The 25,284-nt window shown below is 37.7% G+C and overlaps 1 protein-coding gene across 1 annotated transcript in view; it reads right to left on the minus strand.

Annotated features, from left to right (window-relative positions):
* Positions 1-5,116: 5,116 nt before the first annotated feature.
* The window catches only part of LOC132318239 (transcription initiation factor TFIID subunit 4-like), a 145,934-nt gene continuing 125,766 nt past the window's right edge, over positions 5,117-25,284 (minus strand). Inside the window, exon 15 of the mRNA XM_059824933.1 lies at positions 5,117-5,298. Coding sequence (XP_059680916.1) covers positions 5,131-5,298 — 168 coding nt within the window. The 3' untranslated portion in view covers positions 5,117-5,130. The remainder of the gene's footprint in view (positions 5,299-25,284) is intronic.

Genomic DNA, 25,284 nt, shown 5'->3' on the forward strand with positions numbered 1-25,284 from the left:
ACCCTACCCGTATTCCTTTGTAACCGTAGAAGTGTTTAATAGTCCCTCATGTGAAACACTAAGGATTTGCAAAACAGTATTAGCAAACAGATTTCGACTTTATGTTGCCAATTAGTGGTATTCTGAAACTACCTGTCACATAGCCAGCCATGAAATGCATTTGAAAAACCAGTTGTCCGTTTTTCACAATGAAATTCCTGAGCATGCTCAGCGTACCAGGCCTGCTGGGAACGTACTTTGGGCTGAACAGCTGTGGTGCTGAAAAAGGCAAAGCTTCGTAAACCCCGACCCTAGATTGGACTTCTGCAGAAAGACCAGTTAAAGCAATCTGAATAGATGAGCAGGAGAAACGGTTCTGACAGCCTTTCCAACGATACCCCGATGCTGTGACGCGCGGAAGTGGGCGCCTCCGAGAGGAAGATGGTACACTAAAAACTGCACTGAGTATCTTCCCTGACTGCCACACCTCCTTCATATCAGACGTGCTTTACACCTCCATACGTTACGTTACACTTCTGTGATTGTACTCACTCATGCTAGGAAATGGCTTATTTTTATACAACATTTCCAACTGAAATATCTCTCTGTGAAAGAAAAGGACCAATTTATAGCCAACTGGTGCTCAGTACTAAAAAACCCACACAAACCAACCAAAAAAAGCGACAAAAAAGTTGACAAGGCCGATTATGGGAATATTTGCAAAAGTAGGGATCTGGAAGCACAAAATAAAATGCCATCCACCATCACACAAGGGTCACATACCTAACGTGGAGCTGTAGTTCTCTTAAAGCCAGTCTTGTTTTGCCTCAGAAACTGTTAAGTTTTGCATCATCAAAGAAGTGTGGTTCTGCCAAGCAAGCTCTGCCACCCCTTGTTACTCATTTACTAACCCTGTTACAAGCCCATATTTAGGAGGAAACGTTAAGGATTTTGGACAAGCCTACTCTTTATGGGTCTGGAATTTTTGCAAAAAAATGTTAAAACCCTCTACTGCCATTGTCCAATGGAAGCAGGCCACCTTTTGTTCAGATTGTTTTTCCTCTATTATTTTAAACTATTATTAAAATGCCGATTCTGTAGCTGCCCTCTATCTGTGTAATTTTCTCTTTAACGAAGCCCGCTGTCTGCAGGAGGTTACTGCTCCTTCCATGAATCAGTATCGACTCCGACTTGCAGGGCTTCCTAACTCAGGAGACAGCACCATGTTTGCAGGTGCAAGGTTATAAATAGCATTCTGCTAAATCCTGTTTATTGCTGTTTAGCATGATTGGGTCCTCAATAACTAATTCATGTGTTAATCACAATTTAGTTTCTCCCCCATTAATTTATAGAATACTGTTGTAGATGCTGAATTTTAATTAAAAAAACTCTTTAGATGCATAAATATGGCCATATAGAACAAGGAACAGAGTATTAAGAATTCTTTAATGCTAAATGATTACAATTGGACAAAACAAAAAAATCAAATTTGAGACTAATATTTTCAAAAGCAATGAGCTGTACTGACTATCCAAGGTACCACCTAGGCAGGGGTCTGATTTTTGGAAAAGTGCTGGATACCTGTCCATGGAAAATCAGACCTTTGCAGGTAACCTTGGTTACGCGACTCAGAAATCTCTTCTGGAAATCTTGGCCGATACGCGTTGGCCTGCTAACTTAGCGGAACAGCTGAGCAAATCAGTCTACTTTAAAAGAGTTGTAAAGTTATTTTATTTTGTGGTTTTATACTTGTACGGCATTCTGAAGTTGCTAGGCATTGCCATATTTGAATATATGGCACAACATTCACCTTTGTATGTAAGATATCTGTAGAATTGTATATTATACATTTAATATTGTAAAGAACTTAACGTATAATTGTCATGTATTTGTGTATGCACATTTCTTATACAGTACTTCATGCCATAAACATTTCTGTAAAGTAAATGATCAAAAATAAGCAAGTAGGGTGGAACACTCACTGTATCTCCCATGTTGTTTGAAAGAGGTGAGAATTTTTGATTGCGTCTCCTCCGGCCTTTTGCTCCATTCAGCTTGATGTAGCCATGTCTTACAAAAAGAAAAAAAAAAGTGTTTTATTTATTACTTTCATACATTGAGTTCACTTTTAAGTTCAAAATACCCTTAAATAATCCATTTAGCTTCGTGTTTTTATCCTACATACGCTTTTGCCCTGCCCTCCTGAACGGGGAGGGTTAGCACTGGCAGCGGCTGAGCGCTTGCCTATGTTCATTACCTCTCAGCCAGGGGAGACAGGCGAACACCCCGCGTTTACATTTAAACAGGGGGGCCCAGTTCTGCCACTGGTGCTCAGGCCCAGCCTCCCCCGAGGGCTGTCTGCAAGTGGGACCAGACGCCGGGTCCCCGCCGAGCGCTGAGCACGTCCGGCTCCCGCCAAAGGCGCAGGCAGGCAGCTCTCGCAAGCCAGGAAGGGGGGATGATGCTTTTAGATGTACGTAGAACACCGTTGGAAGTATTTGTGGTTGGTTAGTTTGTTTTTCTTCAGTTTGGTGTTTACCGTATTTTTTAATAGCTCCATAAAGCAGCTCCAGTACTTGGGGCAGCTTGCTAAGGTGGCATCGAAAAGGGTTCCAGGCTGCGCCAGCCAAGTTAAATGTGAACTTGAGATGGAAAGTTTGAGCCATGACATCACAACATTGACTGCACTAAGGCAAGGAAGACATGTGGAAACAATCACTTTGTTAGAAGAAATATGCCTTTAAAAAAAAAAATAAGTTAAGCTAGGACATGTTCTTTTAGTTAGTAACTTCAGGTCACTTATTTAAAATTTATTACAGTTTCATTTATATCTTTTTTACTTATTTCCCTATATTTTTAGGCAGCAATATCAGCAAAAACTGATTTGAATTTTTACTTCTGGCCTTAAACCATAGCAACATAATTTAATTAAGAACATTGCTCAGCATCGCTAAAACAGGTTTTAAAATACCATAGAAACTCCAGTAAAGCTGTGGTGCGCAGCCAGCAAATGTTTTTATTATGAAGGCCAAAAAGTAAACGTAGCCTGGGTTTTCACCTAATTCGATTGAAAAAAAAAGTTCTGATTCTCTGTTGCTGAGCACTGAAACTGTGGCTTGACGAACATGTGTCTTTGCTAGCACTTTCTGTACAACTCTGTTACACCGCTGTGCTCCCAAGTTTCGGAAAGAAAGCAAAAGAGAGAATGTTATGTTGTGCTTATTGGACTAATCGCTTTTGAGAAAGCAACTGTTGAGTGCATTCATTCAGTATATCAATAGCATCGAGGTTTGTTGACAATTTTATTAGATGTTTGACAAAGGATAAGAATCAGCACAACAAAACATTGAAGTATTTGGTTTTAATATTTCTTTGTGGGTATTCTGTTAATATTTTAATGCAAAATGTTTCTGAACAGCGCTTAAGAACTACAAGACAATGTGAAATTCATGTTTGATAAATTAATACTGTATGTCACTCCATGTGTTACTTTAGTAAATTGTTTTATTTCTTTACAAAATAAGTACAAATAAGGGAGTATGTTTTCACACAAATTGGGGGTATTTACGAGTATGTACAGAAATCATCAAAATAACGTAATTCTAATAAACACAAGGCCTTTATAAACAATATGTACAAATTATCAATACATTTAAAACATAATTTTACACTTCCTGGCCTTAAATACCTTATGAATAATCTTTTGGCTAAATAGCAGCAGTATAAATTTTCTTCTGCTTTTCATAAACCTTAAAAAATAATTAAAACTTTTGTTTTTAAAACTATCGGACAAATAGTTCTATTTGTGCTTTCGCTATGGTTTCCCATAAAAAAAAAAATATTGCCTCAAAAAAGTGGCAAGCATAACATAGTAAAAATTGAAAAGATAAATAAGCAAATGTCTCCCTTCCACGGTTACTGATAATACTGTTATGTTTGAAGTACAACTTGTGCTCACCTGCCCGCTTCGTATTCCTATCCGATACACATTTAAGAGACTCACACTGACTTCGCTTGGCTTTGGTGTGGGCCCCTTAAATTCCAATTCAGCAAAGCATTTAAAAAGCATTCATCCCACCTTTAAGTACTTAAAACTACTCATTATGCTTCAAGTCATGAGCTTGTTCATGAGCCTCTCCGGACTCCTCGGGTCCAGTTGTCCAAGGCAAAGGCATCGCCAGTCCCTGCAGCGCTGCCCTGACTGCCTGGGCGGCACTGGGCTGCCAGGGCTCATCCCTGCTCTCGCGATTCTCTACGAGTGGAACTGGCCCCCAAAAGCTTCCTTTATAGCGATTTTAAAAATCCATATAGAATACTTTAAAATCTTTACTGAACAATACTCTCTTTTAAAACCACCATTAAACCCTACTCTTTGCAATAAATAAATTAAGATATTTTTTAGAAAATAAAACCCAACTTTGATTCATGTTACTAACCAGCTGCTACAAATGTGCAAAAGGTTGAAGAGATTTAGAGAACAACTGGAAGTTAGTCAAGGTAACTCAGCTGGGACGCAAACGCACAGATTTCGTACACTTAGGACTCGATTCAGCAAATGGCTCAGGAAATGAGCTGTGCAGTAAAAGCAAAAATCCTAAATATATAAAATCTGTGAGAGTGTGCAGTGGCTATTCTCTGAACTGTGCAAAAAACTGCTATTATAACTGATCTAAAATAACAACAGGTATCACCATGGTTAGTCAGTGGAAACAGTGCTAGTAAAACTAAAAAGAAAACAAAATCAGCACCATGAGTGAACATACAGGTTAACACCATGGTTAGGTCCCAATCCTGTGAACCTGTCCCAATCCCCCTTGCCGTGAGATGGTGTAGGTGAGCCATTGCAGCAGTCTTTCCATTTGCGCAACTTCAACGCCATCTACTTCAACTTTATCTAAAATGGTCAAACGGAGCAAGACTTTGATGTTGGTTATATCTGTGGATTTAACATTTTAAAACCTTTTGCACATTTTTTTTGTGTTTTTTTATGTTTTTTTTTACATAAAGGGAATTTATTGCATGTGTCTGACCATTTTACAAAACAAAATTACTGGAACATTGACTTCTGAAAAAAATAGAAGGCACATTAAAATGACAGCTTTTCAATGCAAGTTGAGCTTCTGTATGGAGAAATCAGTACAATTCTTGGCTTTATTTAAGCAGAGCTCGATAGAGCAGGAGAGAATGGCTCGTTTCTCTTTCCTGTTCCATGTAGAAGATGAAGTCCCTGAGGTTTACGCGAGTTATTTTCTGTCGTGCGTACTGCCTGGATGACGGAGTCCCCAAGCCAGCCTGACTTCCACCGGACATACCAAGGCCCTACAAAGAAAACACAGCAAAGTCAAAAGTCCTGCAACAGTGAAGAGTTTCCTCATACTCTCAGCTTTACAACTACTTACTGCTAGATTGTTTTAAACATCTTAAATGGATTATTATGAGCCTAATTCTGAAAGTATTAAGCGATTTTTTTTTCTTTTTTTTTTCTATTATTCTGAGTCTCGCCAAGTTACCCCAAGTAAAGAAACTCAAGTGAAAACATACGTGAGGCTAGACCCTGTTCATTTACAACTTGAGACAGATATGTCTGACTAATTCTGCTACAGTCATGTTAACCATAGACGTTTTTGACCAGTTGAATTTCAGGAGCCTTTTAAGGACAAAACTATTTGCAGCAGATAAAGCCATCTTTAGTATATCAAATGTGTGCACCATCCTGTTCCACATCCTGGGTCTAGGACTGGAAAAAGGTGAGTGGTGTATCAGCATGTTGCTACTGCAATAACCTCAGCAGCTGCAAATCCCACAGGGACCCCGATTCTCTCCTCTGGGTCTACTGAAGAGAAAGGCTCAGTGTGGGGAGGTACTGAACAGTCCTGCTCAAGTACATAACCAACACTCAGCTGAGAGATGGAAAAATTAAATAGAAAAATCACAAAGACTCAGACATTATGCCATGATTAAGACAATCATTAGTATATTATTTTCTAAAGCTATGTTAAATCTTTTTTTTTTTTTTAAATTGGTTCAAAACTACTGAATTACTGAATACTTCATCCTGGCTTTCTATGGAGAGAGAAAATTCACAAACTGGGCCTGAGAACACTGTGAAAATTGAAAGGACACAATTACAGACTCTCTACAGTCTTGTTGAGTTTAAAACTGAAACCTGATACACACACACACATTCAACCCTTTTTTCATCCTTAGGAGACCATTGTTTTTATTAATTCCAATTGACTTCTGACAAAATAAGCTGTTCAAACTCAGAAAAATAGGTTTTAATCTCTAAAACGATTTGAATTATTTTTCAAACCTCTAAGACATCTGGAAAGGTTTTCAGTACTTTTAAAATTCCAAATTTACTTACTGCTGCTCTTAACCTACCTTTCTTTCCCCAGGAAATACTTAATTCTAGCATCTTGTAGTGAAATGAATGTGGCTAAGCTTGCAGGCAAGAGAGGGAGAAGCCCACAACCTTCGAGCACCATGAGCATTTGATGTGAGGGATTCTGTTCTTCAGTATGGAGTAGTTTTTGTTAATAGATTAATCGATTTACCACCTAAACTCACTGCTCATAGGAAGAACATGTGCTGCAGCTGCAAGGGTTGCTCACCCATGCTGAAGCCAGACACATCCCCAGCACACAATCCATTTATTTAGTGGTGCTCTGAATTCAGCCTTTATGCCAAAACGCTTTGCATTTCTAAAAGAAATAGCATCATTTAAACTCTACTCTTTATCTCCCACAGGTCTGGAACGATACCCTACCTTAAGCTGCCTCTTGCCTGGACTCTGACCGTGCGTCCACTTTGCCAGGGCTGTTGCCAGTATTTCCAACTCTCCAAGGAACTACTGTGTATATTTTTATTCTAAATCAAGCTGACTCAAAAATATTTTTCTTTCTTCTCTGTTCCCCACATGGTGCATCTCTCCCCCCGCCGCAAGTAATACTTACTTCAGATTTGTTCTGACTACAGTTCCTGAACAGTGACAAACACACTTGTAAGAAATGTGGCTACCTTAAGCTCATTAAAAAATACTGTCCATAGCATACAGGACTAGAACCATCCCACATATGCTTACCAAATATATAGAAAAGCTGCTTAATTTTTTAAATTTTTCTTCATATAAAACCATTTCTTGAATCAGTTGAGGTACATTTACAGCAAATAAGTGCTTTCTATTTGGCTAGAGTAGCTGGAATTAAGATGTCTTAAGTCATATTCATTGCATGTATCACTTGAGATACCGAACTTTTACGTAGGAAGAGCAACATCATAACATGACATTAAGCTGTGTACATTCATAACCACACTTATGAGCCAATCAGTTACCTGACAATGTTCTGTAATTGTTTTACAAGGTGGAAAAAAATGGTAAGAATGATTTTAGGAAGTACAGAAGCCTATCTATAAACTAACATCTGTCAATATGATCTCTAATTTAAATTAAAGACCAATTTGTTTGGTACTGCATTGTACTCAAAATTATTCTGCCACAAATTTTTGATTATATACATGAATGCAAGCATAGTTAAAATTAATTGCCAAGAAAAGTGGAATTGAAGTAATGCAGATTTTTCTCAAGAAAAATCACAATTTTCATCAGCATGATAGACTTTTCATTAACCCAAACAAGCCCTGTGTTGTCTGTATCTATGGCAACTAAAAAGAGTTACAAAGATAAAAGCACTAATAAAAAATAAATGGTTGTAAATTGTTTACATCCTTTATTTCCTGGCCTGCCACACCCAAGCTATTACCAGATCACACCCACTCAAATACACATCAGTACTAGTTTTTGTATCAGTGAACTTCTATTTATAATTTAAGGGAAATTTAAGATGTTCCAGACCAGAAAAAAACCCATTTAATTTATATATGAACTCTTTCTGCCTCTTCATTTTGAGATTGCTTACATACATGAGTTATAGCAACTTTTTATCCCCTTCCATCTTGTCCTCTCCTTATCCCCACTGCCTCTTCTCCCTTGCTACTTCAATCCTACCTTCTTGTAACACACCAAGGTGACTGGTGACTGCCTTGAACTTGGCAGCTGCAAATCCCACAGGACAGCACGGAAGACAGCAGAGAGCAAACGAATTATTTTGTGCTCCACCGTTCCTCGTGGGGCTACAGAGAGGTGGGCTGCAACAGGGCTTTCCTGAGACCCCCATGCAACTCCCGCTCCCAGCTGGGACTGAAGAGAAAATCAATTCACAGAAAATCAAATGCAGGAATTTGCAAAAACGCCATGGTCCCGTGCTCTCTGTTAACCTGTAATCCAAGACGCAGTGAAACAGTCAGAGTCTGCTTACTTTAATGCACTTCAGATAGGCACAGCTGATGTATATATAGCTTACAGTATTTAAAATAACAGTATTGGACTGTCAAACTTAATTCAACTGTTGGAAGCTACCTAGCTTGAAATTAGGGCTTAAGAAGAATCAAAGTAATTACTGGTTCAGTATGCACATTTTGAAGCAATTCTGAATTTATGTCTGATGTGACACAAGATTTGGGCCACTCATCTCAGCCTGTTTGCTATTTTCATGATCGTCCTCTATGAGAAAACTCATGCTGTTGGAAAAGCAGAATAAAAATGGTTCAAAACAAAATACTGACCAAAGACTTGGTCAATCAGGAGGTAGATATACAACGATCTGCTAAAAAAACATACGCTCTCACAATGATAGGGTAGAAATTAAAACAAATAGTCCCGTGCACAGAGAATATTAAAGAATACTTACCACAATAAACCTGGCTTCTCTACAGAGTGTTCATCACCTCTTACCTCCTCCAGAAATATTCTCAGTCCGCTGTACTACCCTCCACCTATCAGAAACTTCCCCCCACCTCCCAAACCTTCACCTTTTCAAAACAGTCTCAGAACTGCTCCATAGTCGACTCTTCTCCCATCCTCGCTTACCAGCCAGGCAAGCATCATCCCATGGGGTGGCTGACCCACCAGGCTGCATGTGCTCATCAGCCACCCAGCAGACATGTGGCCCCCAAGCCAAACTTACCCCAAAGCTTGCTGAGCTCATACAGCAGCCTTTCCTCGCTGGTGAGACCAGCTCTTTCCTGTACCCAAGCCAACAGTTCACATGGAGGTTGCAGGGACTTAAAACGAGCTCCTTCCTGCCTCTGTCCCGCTTCTGCTGGCCCCCATGACCAGATTTGATCAGTATTTCCTGAAAGGTTTAAAGGCTACTGGGAAGGAGGACTGAGAGAGACAGACACCCCTCATCTGAAATGTTTATGGACTAACTCCCCTACTGCTCAGAAAGTAAAAATGTCTCTGTGCATTAAATTACAGTAATTACAGCAGCAGGTGTATGAAAATTAAACCGAGTAACACTCAGAAGTGTGCTGTTCCTTGCTCAAGACAGAACTGCTATCACTCAAGAAAGAACATGTAATATAAAATCTACACTGATTTTTATAACAGTGATTTCTACTGTTTAACAATTTTTTTTTCCCCCCACAATTCTGTATACCTTCAGCTTTGAATTATAGAACCATGGAAATACCGTACAATATTCTTGTCAGGAAACACAAAGATAAGGGCAAATAGAAGACTGCATTTAATATTTTATCCATCCTTCCTTTACCAGAAAACAATTCAGTCCTGACATCTCTCCTTTGAACACTGTCTTGAACTGCGGCTATTGCTTCTCTGTGACCCAGAGAGGCAAGGCAATAATGATAAAAGATCTGCTGGTTTTCTTCCCAGGCTACATGGCACATCCTTGTGGCAGACTTGCACTTCAAGCCAAAGTCTGAAAGTGGGAATCATACAGTAACAATTCAAAGCCAAGCTAGCTATGGAGTAAAAAAATACCAGGAATTTTGTCTCTCCAACCTCCATGCACTGAAGAGGAGTGGGAAGATAAGGTATATATTAGTCTGCTCTTACGAATAAGAGGTCTTGGATCCTAAGAAATATTCTGGAGATATTCTGCAGCAATGATGTTTACTTGCATAAAGTGCTATCAGACCTCTGGCTGAGAGGCACTTTGTACATGAAAAACAGGTATAATATTATGTATGATTAGCTGTCCCACGTAATTTAGGGTTTAATTCAGCACCTACTGAGGCTAATAGTAATGATTTCACTGATTTAAAGGAGAGCCGAAACATCCTTAAATCAGTGTTCCCTTGAAGTACAGAAAAGTAAGTAATAACTGTTTGTCAGCACCTCAAAGATTCACAATACTGTATGAAATGTATCTACAAAAAGGTTGTGCATCTTCATATGCACAATACGGTGGCTTTACAAGTGTCTTCAGAAAGATTCATCACTAAAAGCTATCATTTAGGCCTTCAGATCAGCAACATTTACAGGGAGGATTAGATACCATTATTTCTTCAGAAGCTAGTTATTTTCATTTGCAGACATTTTTATCCTGTACTATTTTAGTGCAACTGTTCCTACAGACTCCGTTTTGGCACGCGTTCGCTTGCTACACCCTCTTGGATGCAAATGCATCTCATTTCCCCTGGGCACATAAACACACACCTCGCCCTGCAGACAAACATCAGAAAAACTGATTTGCACAAGTATTTACAAGTACTTCAAATACCAACACAATTGCAACATTTCAAAGACAGCATGCAGTAATTTTTATATTAAGAAATAATAAGAGGAAGGTAAATCATACTAAGACATGGATACAGTGAGAATTTTTTCTTCAGATGTGATCACTTTAGTTTATAATTACATGATGTTATTTCATCCCAAAGAAATGGGCTGCCATTACAAGAAGAATGCTTTATACGTACCTGCTCTTTGCCTTTATTATGTTAAGCTAAGTCACATATGCAAGCACTATTATAATTGAAAACCTGCTTTGTAAAACAGCATCACACCAAAAACTTCCAGCTGACAGAACTCAGCATCTGCTACCAACCTGACCACCTCTTCCTTCCTCTAAGAGAGCATTCCCCCCACAAACTGAAGGAGAGCAGGGGCAAAAAGCAGACTACGCAGCATTTCAGCGAGAAACAACTTGGGAAGAAAAGCCTGCCCCAATGGAAACAAACAATGCAGATGAAGTATAAGGCAGCTATGGGCTATGACATATAACTGCTCAAGGGAGATGGGTGTTCCACTGCCCAGTCCTCAACAGGTCATTCTCAGGAAGAAAACAGACTGCAACTAATTTTAACTTCTCAATCAATTTATCCATGCAGATCTCTGAATAATCACGGCATTAATGTGAGAAAGAAAAACTCAAGTTTTTCCTGCACAGAGATACAGCTCCGCATTCTGCAGTCTTAACCTTTCAAAGACCTTTCTGTATCCCTTACTCCTCACTTGGTGTGTGATAAGAACGGATGCCTTGTATCCTCTGACTTCTTGCAACACACTCATGATTTGCTCAGTGGTGCAGGCTCCAGGTCTTTTCATTTACTTTCTTCATGGACCTGCTCTTCACTGCAGCTATAGATCTTGCCAACATCTTTATCCACAAACATCTCATACCTACCACAATTCACTGCCTTCCTTGGACTTAAAAGCAATGACAATTTTACTTGATTAAGAACTATAAGTTTGGGCTGCATTCTTGCAGTGGTAATTATAAGTGGAATATTCTATTTATCCTGTTTCCACCATACACATATATTTTCATTTTGTTTGGAATGTTTCTCCTCCCATGCTTTCCAAATGTTTAATCAAGTGCTGCTCCCTTTGAAATAATAATCCTGCCAAATTTTTTATTGTTATTTTTCAAGCATTGTGGTGCTTTTCCCTTCTCATCTTTCACTATTAGCATGGGGGGTTTTTTTTGTTCTTTTTTTTCTTTTAAAGGACTTGCCCATCTTACTCCAGCCCAGTCATGCTGAACGTCCCTGTATTCACTCTCAAGAGCCAAGAAACGTCAAACCAACTTCGGGAGAAGCCCTACAGCCCAACTTGCATGATTCACTTTTTCCTTGAATCATATTTGATTCCCATCTGAATTTTCTCTGTTGGTAATCCTTGAAATTAGTTCAAAACTATCTCAATTTTACATAGTGTCTGGCCCTTTCTTTTCTAACCTGTATGATTGTGACTCTCATTTAATCAGAAAATAATTAAAATATTTTTGACACATATAACTGTAAAATTTAATTGTTTAAATATCTAATTAAAATATAGATCAATGCTATCCAGTAAAGATTGCTTTTTTTGGTCTGTCTCTTACTGAAGACATGCTGGGCAGAACAACTGTAGGGGACAGTGTAACTGTGGGGGACCAGATTCATTCATAGCAGGTTTTGATGAAGAAAAAATCAGCACTAAGAAGTGCATTGTGATGCTTCATGTGTTAGCTATATCTCACCTATTTAAGGTGAGACACAGATATCATATAACTGTTTCATATATTGCCAATCCTCCCATGGGAAGAGTGGAAGCCAGAAAAGTATCTAAATCTTAACGCTTGTGGGAAAAAAAAAGAATAAAAAAATCTTACAAATGCAAAATCTAAATGCAAAATCACTTTCTCAACTCTTGACAGCATGAATTACCCTGATTCATCTCAACTGACTTTCAGTTCTTAAGCCTAATTATGATGTATAACACCCAGACTTTAAAATAATTATGTTTGCAACTGTGGGCCATCTTGTGCACTCCCAGCAATTGTGCAAGTGCCAATCAAGTGACTTTATGCACCACTTGCCAAACAAAGGGCAAAAATAGCCACAGATCTACCAGCTCTTGGAACATTTTATTCCCGCGTAAAATTTGCTTGTAGATTAGTTACAGTCTACGACCAGTGGTATAAACCTTTCCCTATAATTACCAGAGGCTCCTCTGTGTATTGAGGGTAGTATACGGCCCTAATTCGCGCACCCAGCCCATTAAATAAAACAAAACAAAGCAGGCAATGCGGTTATCTCAGAATTGAGTGGCAATAAAATTAAGCCCTAAATGCTGATACCTTCAGCTTGCAGGATAAACACGTTGTCAGAACACAGTCCAGTGTACAGGAAATAAGACGTTAACAGTTGTAAATAAAATGTGGAAGATGGCTAACACTCCGTCTATTACTGCAAATATCATGGAATATAATCAAGGCCTGGTGCATTTCAGACATTAGGGAGAGATGATAGAGTTCAGCAGGGAGAAGTTGCTGTATCGTTTAGCCACTCATTTCTTGATTTCTTAACATTTCTGTTTCTTACAGTTAAGTCTCACTTTTGACTCTTTTTAAGTTAGTGGTTTTGTTCATAAAATATTCAAAAACCTTGAATTAGATCGGCACAAATAACTCTTGGAAGAATGGCTCCAAAAAGGAAACAAGGTGGGTCTTCTTTCCTACAGACATCAGTAAGCTTATAGGAGCTCCCATTCAACATGTTCTTTTGTTTCCCCTTCTACATTATGAAGACAGTCCCTTGCACATCATGGTCACCATGTGCTGTTTATTATGCTAAGTCCCCTGCCTCTCTCTCTCTTCCAGGATCACTTCTCCAGGACTCAAAGCATATACGCTTCGTGACCTGCACATCTCCACCACTCTTCATTGCTCTCTGTCCTCCAGACGGCAATCTAATCTGCCGCCCAACTTCAAATTGCTTCAGCATACACACTTCTATCATCTTTTTTTTTTTTTAAACCTTTGCTTCATGCTGTCCTCTAACCTCTCAGTGTCAATACAGGTTTTTCCTTTCTCTCCATTATCAGACAAAAGTAAGACAGCCAAGCCTTGAGTAAAAAGCAGATCAGTTTAACTTATAAACGCTATACTGACAATTTAAACTTTGCTCTAGCATTTAAAAAAGCCTGTAATCCCCTTACTTCATGAATTCCCAAATCCTTATCTTCCTCCAACCCATTTCACCACAAAGAAAACAACCAACTTTTTAAAGACACTTATATTCAACACAGCCAACAACAGAGAATAAACCTTGCATTTCAAACTAAGCCATTTGGAAAAAAACAAACTTCATTGTTTTTGTAAAGTTAACCCTTTCACACTCTCGCAATGATCCCAGATACACTTCTTTTTATAAAGTGGGATTAAATGCATCACAAAAACTTTCAAGAAGATCCTTTAACCAACTGTATCTTGCTGTAAGAAAATGATCGAGCAATCCATATCAGTATCTAAAAAAAAAAATTCTTCTGTCTACAGATGATCATGGAGGAGACACGGTGATGTACAAAAATATTTTCAGATGTTAAAGCTCTACTCTTAGTTATCTCTAACTTCTCATCTTTACTATCCTCCTAAGTTTGGATACCAACTACCTCAAGAAAAGAAGAATTAACAAGTATCACAGCTATCATCACATTTCCTTTATTAGAAAACCACCCAATATATATAGTTATTAATTATTTAAAATAAATTAAAAACCAGATAGCCAAATCAAAGGCTCCATTATGAACAACTCTAATTAAAACATATTATAACACATAATAGGAAATAAGTCTAAGACAGACACAAAATCACCTAATACCATAAATCATCTGATACATACTGAATAGCTATTACTAACATGTCCCAAAAGTTGACAATGATCAATGTATAAACTGACAAGTCTCTCAGATCTAATTACTCCCAAAATAAAATAAACATGAATATTATATAAAAAAGAGGGTTGCCACTACTGAAGAAAAACCTTTCCCAAAGTACTAGTCAAAAATGGAGGCTCGTGATGGGATTTTTTTTGGCAAAGTTAAACAAAAGGCAGTGGAGTGTAATATATTCACTGTCGTTGGAAGGGGCTGGCACAACCAATCATCAGCAACGTGAGAACTTGAACAGATGACGGAAGAGGGCAACTGAGCAGACATACGCCAACATACACATGCACACACACTGAAGAGGATTACTAAATTAATTAGAGAGGCAAGTGAAAAAACAACGTGGAATTCAGAATGCGCTCAATAGTATGGAATGATGCTACTGGCCTATTTTTACCATTGGCAATAAGAGAGGAGAAACAGCTAGCTCTAGTAGGAGCAAGTGCATTATGATACAACACAACATGAGCATTATAAAATGCGAGATGAATCTCAAGCCCAGAGGCTCTTTAGCACCACTCCAAATCACAACTCTCTGCCTTCATTTTTCTTCTTTGCTACCATTCCACTTCTTCTCCCAGTACTTCTGACTTGATTAACCCTTTTTTCTCTTTCTTGTCTTCTACCTTCCTGTTTTCATGGTATCAATCACATTCTTTAAAAAGCATCTGAGTAATAACAGCAGAGATTATGGATCAGGAGTCAGATTTTCTGAAGTACTCTAACCCAGTGAAGCTCCAGTTGTTTCCAATGAGAAATTTATCACTTCATTGGCACCCTAATAAGATAGCATGCTCTTTTGAAAATCTGGCCCCTGATTAAAAGTTACAAAAATCATAAATCAAATCGTAACCTGTTTTTAATGGTCTGAATTCAAGTGCAGTGAACTTGATTTGCTTTAAATACTTTCCTCAGAAATTCAACTATAACAAGCCTGAGACAGATCTCCTCAAATACAAGCTTCATTTTAGCTTTTTGGGAATTAGAAAAGATACAGTTGCATGCTATGCCTAATTTTTTGTATCCCTTTCTGGAATACTGAGTTCTGTTGTGCAGTTTAACCAATTACGGCTTTCTCATTAACCTGGCCTGAAATTATGAAATCAATTTTTCAAGAGCTTTTTTGGTCTTTCTAAAAACCTGCATTAGGATCACTGATCATCCACACAGTACATATAATGTGCTACCTGAATGTGTGCGACACTAACATATGGTACAGTAGGTTGTAACTATTTTACCATCTGTTCTATCTGAACTCTAACCTTGATAATCCCGTATCAGCTTTTCCCGCTAACTGCCACAGTTCTTAGATCTTGGCTTCTACTTACGCTTTTAAAATTAAATTGCAGCAAAATGCACAGCCTTCACTGCTCCCGAGGTGACTTAATTTGGTCAGGGTCTTAAACAAATAATTCCTTCAAAACTACAGGCTTTTTTTTTTTTTTTCTTCCAGCTAATAAGACAAATCAGTAACCAGAATATCCTTTATTCTGAAAAATATTGCTCAAGATGCTGCCACATACTTTACATACTCTGTATTTATAAAGTACTTTGTTTCTTTTACACACTTACTTAGAAAAGTGCATCATCTTTAGTGGAACTACAGTGGACTTACTACATTGCAAGAGCAAACTTTAGCAACATTCCCTATAGTGCTTGACTCGGTCTCTGTCTAACCAACTCGCATTATGAAGCAGACCAGGTCTAATTTGGATTTTGCACAAACAGCAACGTTACTGTAACACCTTACCATCTTGCTACTCTGCGTACCCATAAAAAGTAAACAGTAGCATCGTATCGAAAAATAAAATGTTAATTTTATGGCAATAAACATAAATTCTCCCCAAAGTTTGGAAAACTGGACAGATTCTGTAAATTGAGAGAGGACATTTGAAACTTCTATTATTGGGGTTTTTTTTGGGTGGTGGTGTTTTGTTTTTTTAAGACTTGCATCCCATGTCATCAAGTTCTATTTTCATATAGATGTTGGAGTTTGAAAGTCTAGGGATTGCCAGAACAGCTCATCTGGTGGACTGCTTTCAAATTTTAAGTCTGCCTTGTTTACAAAAACTCAAAGAATAGCTACACAGTAATTAAAAATCCATGAAAGACCATGGCTTTGGTATAATTTATACATAACCATACAAAACTACTATATATACCGAGACATATAGAAAACATAAATATATATTTAATAAATACTAATGATAGCCACAAGAACATATGCACCTCTAGTTTTTATTATATGTAAATAAAGCATTAGCACTTGGCAGCACCATGTCTTATGGATGATGAAACTGAAGAATCAAATATGGTTATCACCACTTGCTATTTTACAATATCTAGATTCAACTCAAAATATTAAATCATAACAGCTCAGTAAACTTCTCTGACTCATTATCAACTGAACCAGACTGTAATGCCTACATAATGAAAACTACATTTATAAAAGAATACCTTTGTAAAATGATTCAACTTTTAAAGTGAGTATAATCCCTTCTCATTAAAAGTAGTCATATCTTCTCCATTTTGAAATACCGTATCGTTTCTACAAACATTGTTTCCCTTCCGATTTCTGTTTAGTATCTGAACAAAAGAGGATTTTGATGTTTTGAATGTGTGAAGAAATCAGTTCATGAGATATAATTTTGCTTTTTCACACATGAGTAGTTTAAATATGTTATTCAATGTTATCTTGAGGCACAAACATAAGGCATGTAGGTTAGAGTAGTCAAAACTACATACTAGTCTGCTACCTCAAATGTCTTTCAAAATATGCAACGGAAGGATATCATGGCAACTATGGTTTAATTAAAGAATATTGAATTTTAGTTGTAATCAGGGCCCTATTACACAAATAGCATACAGTGACTATAGAAATATACAGAGTCCCTGAATATACATATATAATTCCATACATGTTTTCCAACTACACAAAAGCATCTATATTTTATAGCTCTACTTGGGGGAAGAGAGAAGTACTTATTTTCTTTTGGAGTTTATGCTAAAACAGCCTCTTCCTTCCCTTCCCTATACAATGCAAGAGAAATAAAAGCTTTAAGGGGTAACAAACTAGAGTTCATACTTCACTTTTCCTCTCCAAATACAGGAGCACCTTAGCTTCCCCCCCCTTACAATTCTCTTTTGCATTCAAATATTTCCACCTCTGCATAAAAATGACTTTTATTATGCAGTTTTGCAGACTTTCCTAGGTTGGCACCCCAGGAGCATAATCCTGATTCACAAAACAAAAACATCTAATTACCCCAGCTGCATAATTCATTGGCCCATAAATAAAAGTTGGCCAACCCATGATCTTATCTGACAGACTCTAGGGAGCACGTGTGGGAATCTTGCTATGGGCTTTGCAACCGGAGGGTCAAGTGCTCCGTTTGGGCATCTTGGTCTCGCCAAGGAGAAGGAGGGCAAAGGAAAGGATTGCATCTTGCAACCTGGAACTTGTACCCTTGCAGGCAGTTAGTCCTGTATTTGGTCGCTCAGTCTGTTTGCAGGTGAATCATTTAATGAGAGGTTTCTATCCAAGCTGTGATCCTCCACAGCCTCACACACTGCAATGAGCCACACACCCTTTGTGATTAACTGAATTGCAGTAGTAATGAGCAAGAGAAAATACTTGAATTGGCAATACTGTAAGTATATACTACAGGTTTCCTTCAATCACACTGACAGGCAAGACCATAATTTGAAAATCAGACATTGCTCAGATGAAAAAACACACTTACCGAGTATTCCTTACTTTGCATCTATTTTTCCTACAACGCTGATGAAAAGCTACGTACATTCACACCATTCTGGCAAACTTTCCAACAGAAACACAAACCTTTCTGACACTGTCTATAGAGAATTTCTGCAGGTCCTTTTATTATTGCTTGTTTGTTTTAATTTACCAGAGTAACTTACTCTTAAGTTCCATCTAACCTTTGAAAACCAGCATCCTGTTTGTTTTCATGAGCGAGTATCTGCAATTCACTACATTACAAATAAAGATGAGACCTGGACCACTCTTGGTGCCAGCTAGCAAAACACCTTATGGTCTCACATGAATTTCAAATGGAAAGAAATTATTTTTAAAAGAACTATGAATTGGGTTCTAACATATAACATTTTACCACAAAATAAAGACTAAGCCGGAAAACATTTCAATTCTCAACAATGTTTTCATTCTGTGTTATAACAAACATGAGTGGCAGAGAGACTCGTCAACCCAGTGGCTGAGGCACTATTCATCTTTCATCTCCCAGATCTGGGCTGCAACCACTCGGCAATAGACTCACTTTCTCACTAGAAATGTCATCTTGGAGCTGAGAAACCTTCTTGACAAATATGTTTTTGAAACAGATGTATTTTTGCTAAACATTTTATCTTTGACAAAAATATATTTTGACAGAGAAAGTTTCACTGTAAATTTTTTTCACCAGCTCTAGTAACAAGAAGTCAGACTTTTAGGGCCTAAGTGGGGAAAGTTGCTCAGACTATGCCTTGCTGATTGAGATGAGGTCTCCCCGGCTAAAGCAACGCCTACTGCTGTAACTACAGCCATGGAACCACATGTCAGTTATCCATTGCTCTGTCCTGATTTACCTGTGTTTATCCTAAAACAACAAGCTACAGGTCCCGGGGCATCCAGAGCAAGGCTAAGAACGGGACCTAGACCTGTCTCATCCTCCTCAGCTGGTCTTCACAGCTACGTCTGAGTGACTACTTCATGTACTTAAGTAGTAATTAACAACATAAATGTTTAGAATAAACGAGTAAGGACAGGGCATTTGAAAAAGAGTTAACAGATGTCCTTAACATTGCTGTTGGCCTAATAACATTGCTGCAGTAATTTATTTGATGTGGAGTTTATTTAGCTGCTGCAAACATACAGGGATATAATAATCATAGGAAGGTTGCACGAAGCACAATACATCTTGGATGCGTAACACAGTGTTAAAAATAATCCAGAAACAGCATGCCTTAAAGATATTATACGTGCAATAGCTTCTACAGTCTGATTGTGAAAAGCTAGCCAGAAAGCATCTTTCAGACTTAGAAAATTATTTAAAAAAATATAAAACCCAAGACTTCTTTTAAAGATAATTTTGCCTGTGTTTTGGGATAGCAAGCATTCAATTCAAACATCAAATCCTGGCATACTTCAGTAAGCTATCAGCACAGCAGTGCTGCCTTTTTTCCTTTGAAAAATGAAAGAATTAAATTCAAAACAAACAACTTCAATTTAACACCAAACTACAGGATAACCAATCTTAAAAATGTCAAATTGTAATGGATCTTAATACCCATATAAAACACAAAAATAGTGGCATTGTTCCTTGGTAATGCATAGCAACCTTACAGAATTTCAGTGAAGGAGAAAGAAGGGAAAAACACCTTATTACTTCTAACTCCTGCGAGCCATTTTGGTCTCCAAAGGTTTTAGACTGCCTCAGGCCATGTGTCTGCAGTGTTTCGGGAAATGACTTGCCTTCGCACGAACACTGCTATGTTCTGCAGCACTGCTGCCCCCCAGCATCCCCGCTCAATTTCTGGTTAACTCTTCCTTACCTGTATCAGCCTTTCCCCCCTTTTTTGCAGCAAGATTTCAGAAAGGCTTTGCCGAAAAAAACCCCACAAAAACACAAACCAAAACCCCCTCTTCTTTTTCTGACAAGTTTTCTCGGAAACAAATAGGAGCAGAATTTATCTCTACAAATCTTCGAGAGAAAAAGGAAATAAATTTTAAACGAAACTATTTGGAAACAAAACTAGTAGAGCTAGCAATCGTCATGGAGCTTTGAAGTTTGATATTGCTCAAATGTTCGTCTGTTTTACCTCAGTTAACGAAGAATAGTCAGAAAACAAAAAGTCATCAACATCCCATAGAAAACAATGGCACTACTAAAATTCTTCACCTATCACTCTAGTTAGATTTTTAATTACACTCCCAACACCACATAAACAGGCTACTATTAAGTCCCTGGATAAGGCCTTATAACTGTTAACTAATTTGTCTTAGTAGCAGCGTATTAAAGGTAATAGGAAATAACCCATCTCCTATAGAGAGAGAAAAATTTAATCCTCCTCCTAATTTTTTAAACTCACTTAGCAGAGATGTTTTGTGTTTCCCTCTATTTTCTGTGAAGATTCAAGGCTATGCACTGCGAGCTATTTTGCTTAATAGCTTTTTAAAAAACCTCTAGAAAATTCTTAGCCAAGGTCACTGCTGATTGACTCAAAATATGACAGTGTATGAGGCTACTAAAATATTCTGTTCATCTCAGAGGTTGAGTAAGCAGCTCTAACTAAGAGGAAAATCAATATAATACTTCACAGTGAGGAAGAAAATGGAAAATAGTTTAGCAGTTAAGTGGTTAATGCAATTCCTAAGTGTTCAGCAATCATTGCAATTTAGTGCCATTTCGATTATTACACAATAAACAGACCATGTTGTCTGGAAGCAAATTTTTATGAGTATAGCTGAAGGGGTTGCAACTTATTTAGCTGCTGAAACTCTAAGGGAAAGAACATTTCTGAATGCTAACACTACAGATCAGAAATATACAGGTACACTAGAAAGGTTATTTTTAGGTCACTACTATGGTAACTAACCACACTGACCTTTAAAATTAGTATGCAGTTCAAGACAAATGAAGTTCAGTAAAATGTTCTTTAAACAGGATCATTTTAATAAAAAATATTGCACATCCTTACAGCAGAATATTGTCACTTTTTACAGCTATTAATTTTACTTTTGTATCATAGCATCATAATATAACATATAAGAATATCATGATGCAGAACTGACTAGGAAAAAACATGTAAACAGCCAGAAAACTGATTAAACTATCATTAATTTATGTTTAAAGAATTTTTTTTTTAATTAAGAATGGCTATATTTATTTTTGCAGCATAAAATAAAACTGCTAGCTGGAGGAGGACAGTTTTTCATATAATGTGAAGTAATGGAAACATTCAGAATAGGCATAGTTAAAACAATCTTATTTTGTCTCATTTTGTTGAAATACAGAATATTAAGTGGATTTCAAAGGCAAACCCAGTTCTGCAATTTATAAATTCAAAAGACAAACAGGCAAGAGTTATGTTCAGGGCAGATGAGATAAATAGCACAAGATTAAGAGTGTATGGTTGATGGCAGCAGGGACTCAATAAAGGAAACAGTATTTTGAACAAAAAAGTACCATTTGAATCCAATGTACTAATGTTTACTTAGACAAAACTTCCATTAGAATCATGGTTTTAATAAATAATATGTGTCAGTCCATTAGGTAAGAAATGGAAGTCAAATTTTGGTTGGTCATAAAGGTGTGCTGGCTGTTCAACAAAACCACCGTTAACAGAGAAAATAGTAACAAGTAGTATGCTGAAACTTGGAAAGGTCCAATTTACCCCATAAACTTATAATCATCGAACACAGAACACAACTGTTCTCGTTTCATTAAGATTAGTCTCAGCCATGTTTGAGACAGCTTACAATGCTATATCAAATGCCTGATAGTAAACCAGATACACAGAAAATATTTTACATATATATACACACATATATGTCTGTGTGTGTGTGTCCATAAGTCTATATGTGCGTCTCTCTCTCTCGCTTTACATATACATACATAGAGAGAGAGACACACACAAGCATTTTAACCTAGGTTATATTGTAGACCTTTTTCAAATTGTGGCTCTTCCAGAAGAATAAAAAATTAATTTTGAAAAGGGAAAATTATACCGGCATTTTTTCAAGACTCAATATACTTCTGAGTAACACTGCTCTTGAAGTGACTGGATCACTATTTCTATGAAAAAAAGTCTCTACAGCTGGTGGTATTCTGGGTCACCAGTACAGTTTTCTTGTGTTCCTTGAATACCACATTACACTCACACCTTTTTGTTAGTCACGGGCAGGATAGATGGATGCTCGTCAATTAGCAACTATATCCACTTTTAAGCCCCATCCGAAAACGAGCACCCTTAACATATACGCTGTACAAAGACGCAGCAAGGGACAGGCACAATTAGCAATCTAACAAACAAACAAAAAAAACCAACCAAAACCAAAGGATGGATGATAAGCTGTACTAATATCCTCATTTCACAACCAGGGATCTCAGTTCAGTCATCAGAGGGAGCTGGTCCACTTCCCAGGGCCACCCAGGAGCTGCAACTCAGGGCAAGTGGATCCAAACCTGTGCCGAGGACTATAAACACAGGAAAGCTAATCTTACACACATTGAATGTTAACATAAATGTTTTCCAGGTTAAAAATTCAATTGAGAAACCACAGAACTATACATCTAATCTGTTCATGTTTAAAACTGGGCACCCAGGGCAAGCTGATTTCTCTCCACTGGTGCTAATGGAGCTTCACTAGCAGCCATACTCCTTTTTTTTCTATCTAATTAATACTTACAATAGCTTTTCTTACTAAAAAAAAATTAAGCGGTTTGTAAACATGTAGTGACATGGCATCAGGGTTTTGTTTCCAAAATGTAAAGCAAAATCTTAAACTTCACTTTTCTGAAAATTTAAGACCTACGGGCCTCCCCCACCTTTCCATGGGGTAATTTTGCTGATAGTAAATAATCAAAATTGTCATTTTTTGAAAGCCAACCAAGACTCTAAGCATTCTTCTCGACATCTTTTCAGCCAAGATTGCTTATAGCTGTTGGCCACTGAATAAGCTTATTTAAGGAATGGGAGGTTGTGAGTGTGCCAGCCAGATGAGAATGCTAAGCAGGCAGGGAACAAGCTAACACAACAGGTAGACTGCCTGTATGGAGAAAAATTTCCCCAAAATTAGTCTCTCATCAGCAAAGACCACCAGCAAAGACATTAGTGCTGCTGTACTGTATGTTACAATCTCCAAATTTATGTTAAAATAGAGCCAGGTTCTGACAGGTTATTCTTCATTTTGCTACTTGACTGGTATTTACACAAACAAAACCAAATTTCAGTTAAAACAGAAAAAAAAAAGCGCTCATGCAAGTAGTAATTCGGAAGTAAGGTTCCACCAATATTACATTTTCCAGCCTGACATAGTAACAGAAACATGAAGCAGAAATAATTAGTGTCTAACACTAGGAAAAACGATGGTGATTAACTACACAGATTCAGCTTTAAAATACAGATTTCACTGCAATACCATGGCCACATACAAGTATCCAGCTTTAAAAAGAAACTGCTAATTCAAAGGAGACAGTGGAACGGGGTTTTGTGTCTATAAATATATATTCAACTATTTAGCGTGCAAATTTATTTAAAATACAATAAAATGACAGGCAGGTCTAAAGACTAAATACAAAAATATAAGAATGTCAAATGAACAAACTTTTTCACTCTGCAGTTTTTATTTTATTATTAGATGCTATTCCTAACTTGTTAAAATTGATCAAATAGAAAGCTGTGAATAGAGAAAAAATTAAGCCAACTAGAAAAGTGTGACTTGGATTTAATATTTTATAATTGCCAAGGGACATACTGAGATCAATGAATTTTTGCCCGAGATGAACGTCAGAAAGAGATGTACTTCAGTCTTTTAGGGAACATTGGTCTATTTAATTCTTGTGTCTGATGCATGTGAAATATGCCTGTCTTGGCCTTCTTTCTTGCCTTAAGGCCATGCTGGAGGCAGACATTACCACTTTTAATAGGCCGCCATCTGAGGAATGGCAAGGGATCCAATAACCCATCGACTCTAATGGATTTGCCTGTTTATTCACTTACACCTTTTTTGCAGCTAATTTTAGTTTTGCATGCTGAGTTGTTTCACTTTAAATTAAATGAATAGAAACAAAAGGGAAAAGACTGTGCAGCTAATAAACCATGATTATTTTCGAAGTTCTTCGCAACAGGATCCTCCATATACTAAGGTATATCACTTGAGAACAGATTCACTGCTGCGTTTTTCCACTTCTTGTCAAAATTAACAAAGCTTCTTTTAAATTTAGTGAGACAAAAAGTAGGTTATTATAAACTCTCGCTTATAATGTACTTATGATTTGCAGCAGTATAAAGCATCCAGCTTCAAATCATTATGAGGGTCGTGAGCATCTTCAAAGAATAATACAGGTAAAGTTAATGATTGTACAGTATTATCACCAACAAAAACAGTATACAGTTTAATCTAGCCCTTCATGTGTACTTTGAAGATCATATGTAATACTTAATGCGTTACTTATAAACCAAATGGAGCCCCTCTAGATACAGAGGAACTCTGAGTAATAACAATTTTCGCTACATTTGATCCTTAGGAAAAATATGCGTTACAGGCTAAAACTTCTTATAAAAACTCTGTATTTGGATTGCATTACTATTTTGTTCCTCTATAGAAAGTTCTTCCTCCCTTTCCCGGGGCGACGGCCTCTTGCATCTCCCCCTCCACAACTTGTGGGTCCTCTGCAAAAGCTACTGTTCATCAACCTCCTTCTCCAGAGCCATCAGTTCAGGTGCTTTGCCTTTCTCAGAAAGGCTGAAAGAAACTTACTCCGGGGCCATCACTGCAAGTCTCAGCTTCAAAACAAGCCTTCCCTTCGTTACAAAGAGGCCTTTTCTCCAAGTCTGTTGAATCTCCCCATTCTCGGTGCTGCCCAGTCTCCATCAGTTAAGAGAGCAGCAGACAAGGGCCAGGTGTCACCTGCTGATGACAGGTCATTCACTGAAGCTCTGCGGGAGCCTTTGTGTCCCACCCTGGGGGAATGCATCCCTCCTGGGTACACCAACCGCCTTCTGACAACTGCCTGCCCTGAGGAAATCACCATCAGCTTTTTGGCAGC

Source organism: Gavia stellata, chromosome 15, assembly GCF_030936135.1.
Source record: "Gavia stellata isolate bGavSte3 chromosome 15, bGavSte3.hap2, whole genome shotgun sequence".
Lineage (NCBI taxonomy): Eukaryota > Metazoa > Chordata > Aves > Gaviiformes > Gaviidae > Gavia > Gavia stellata.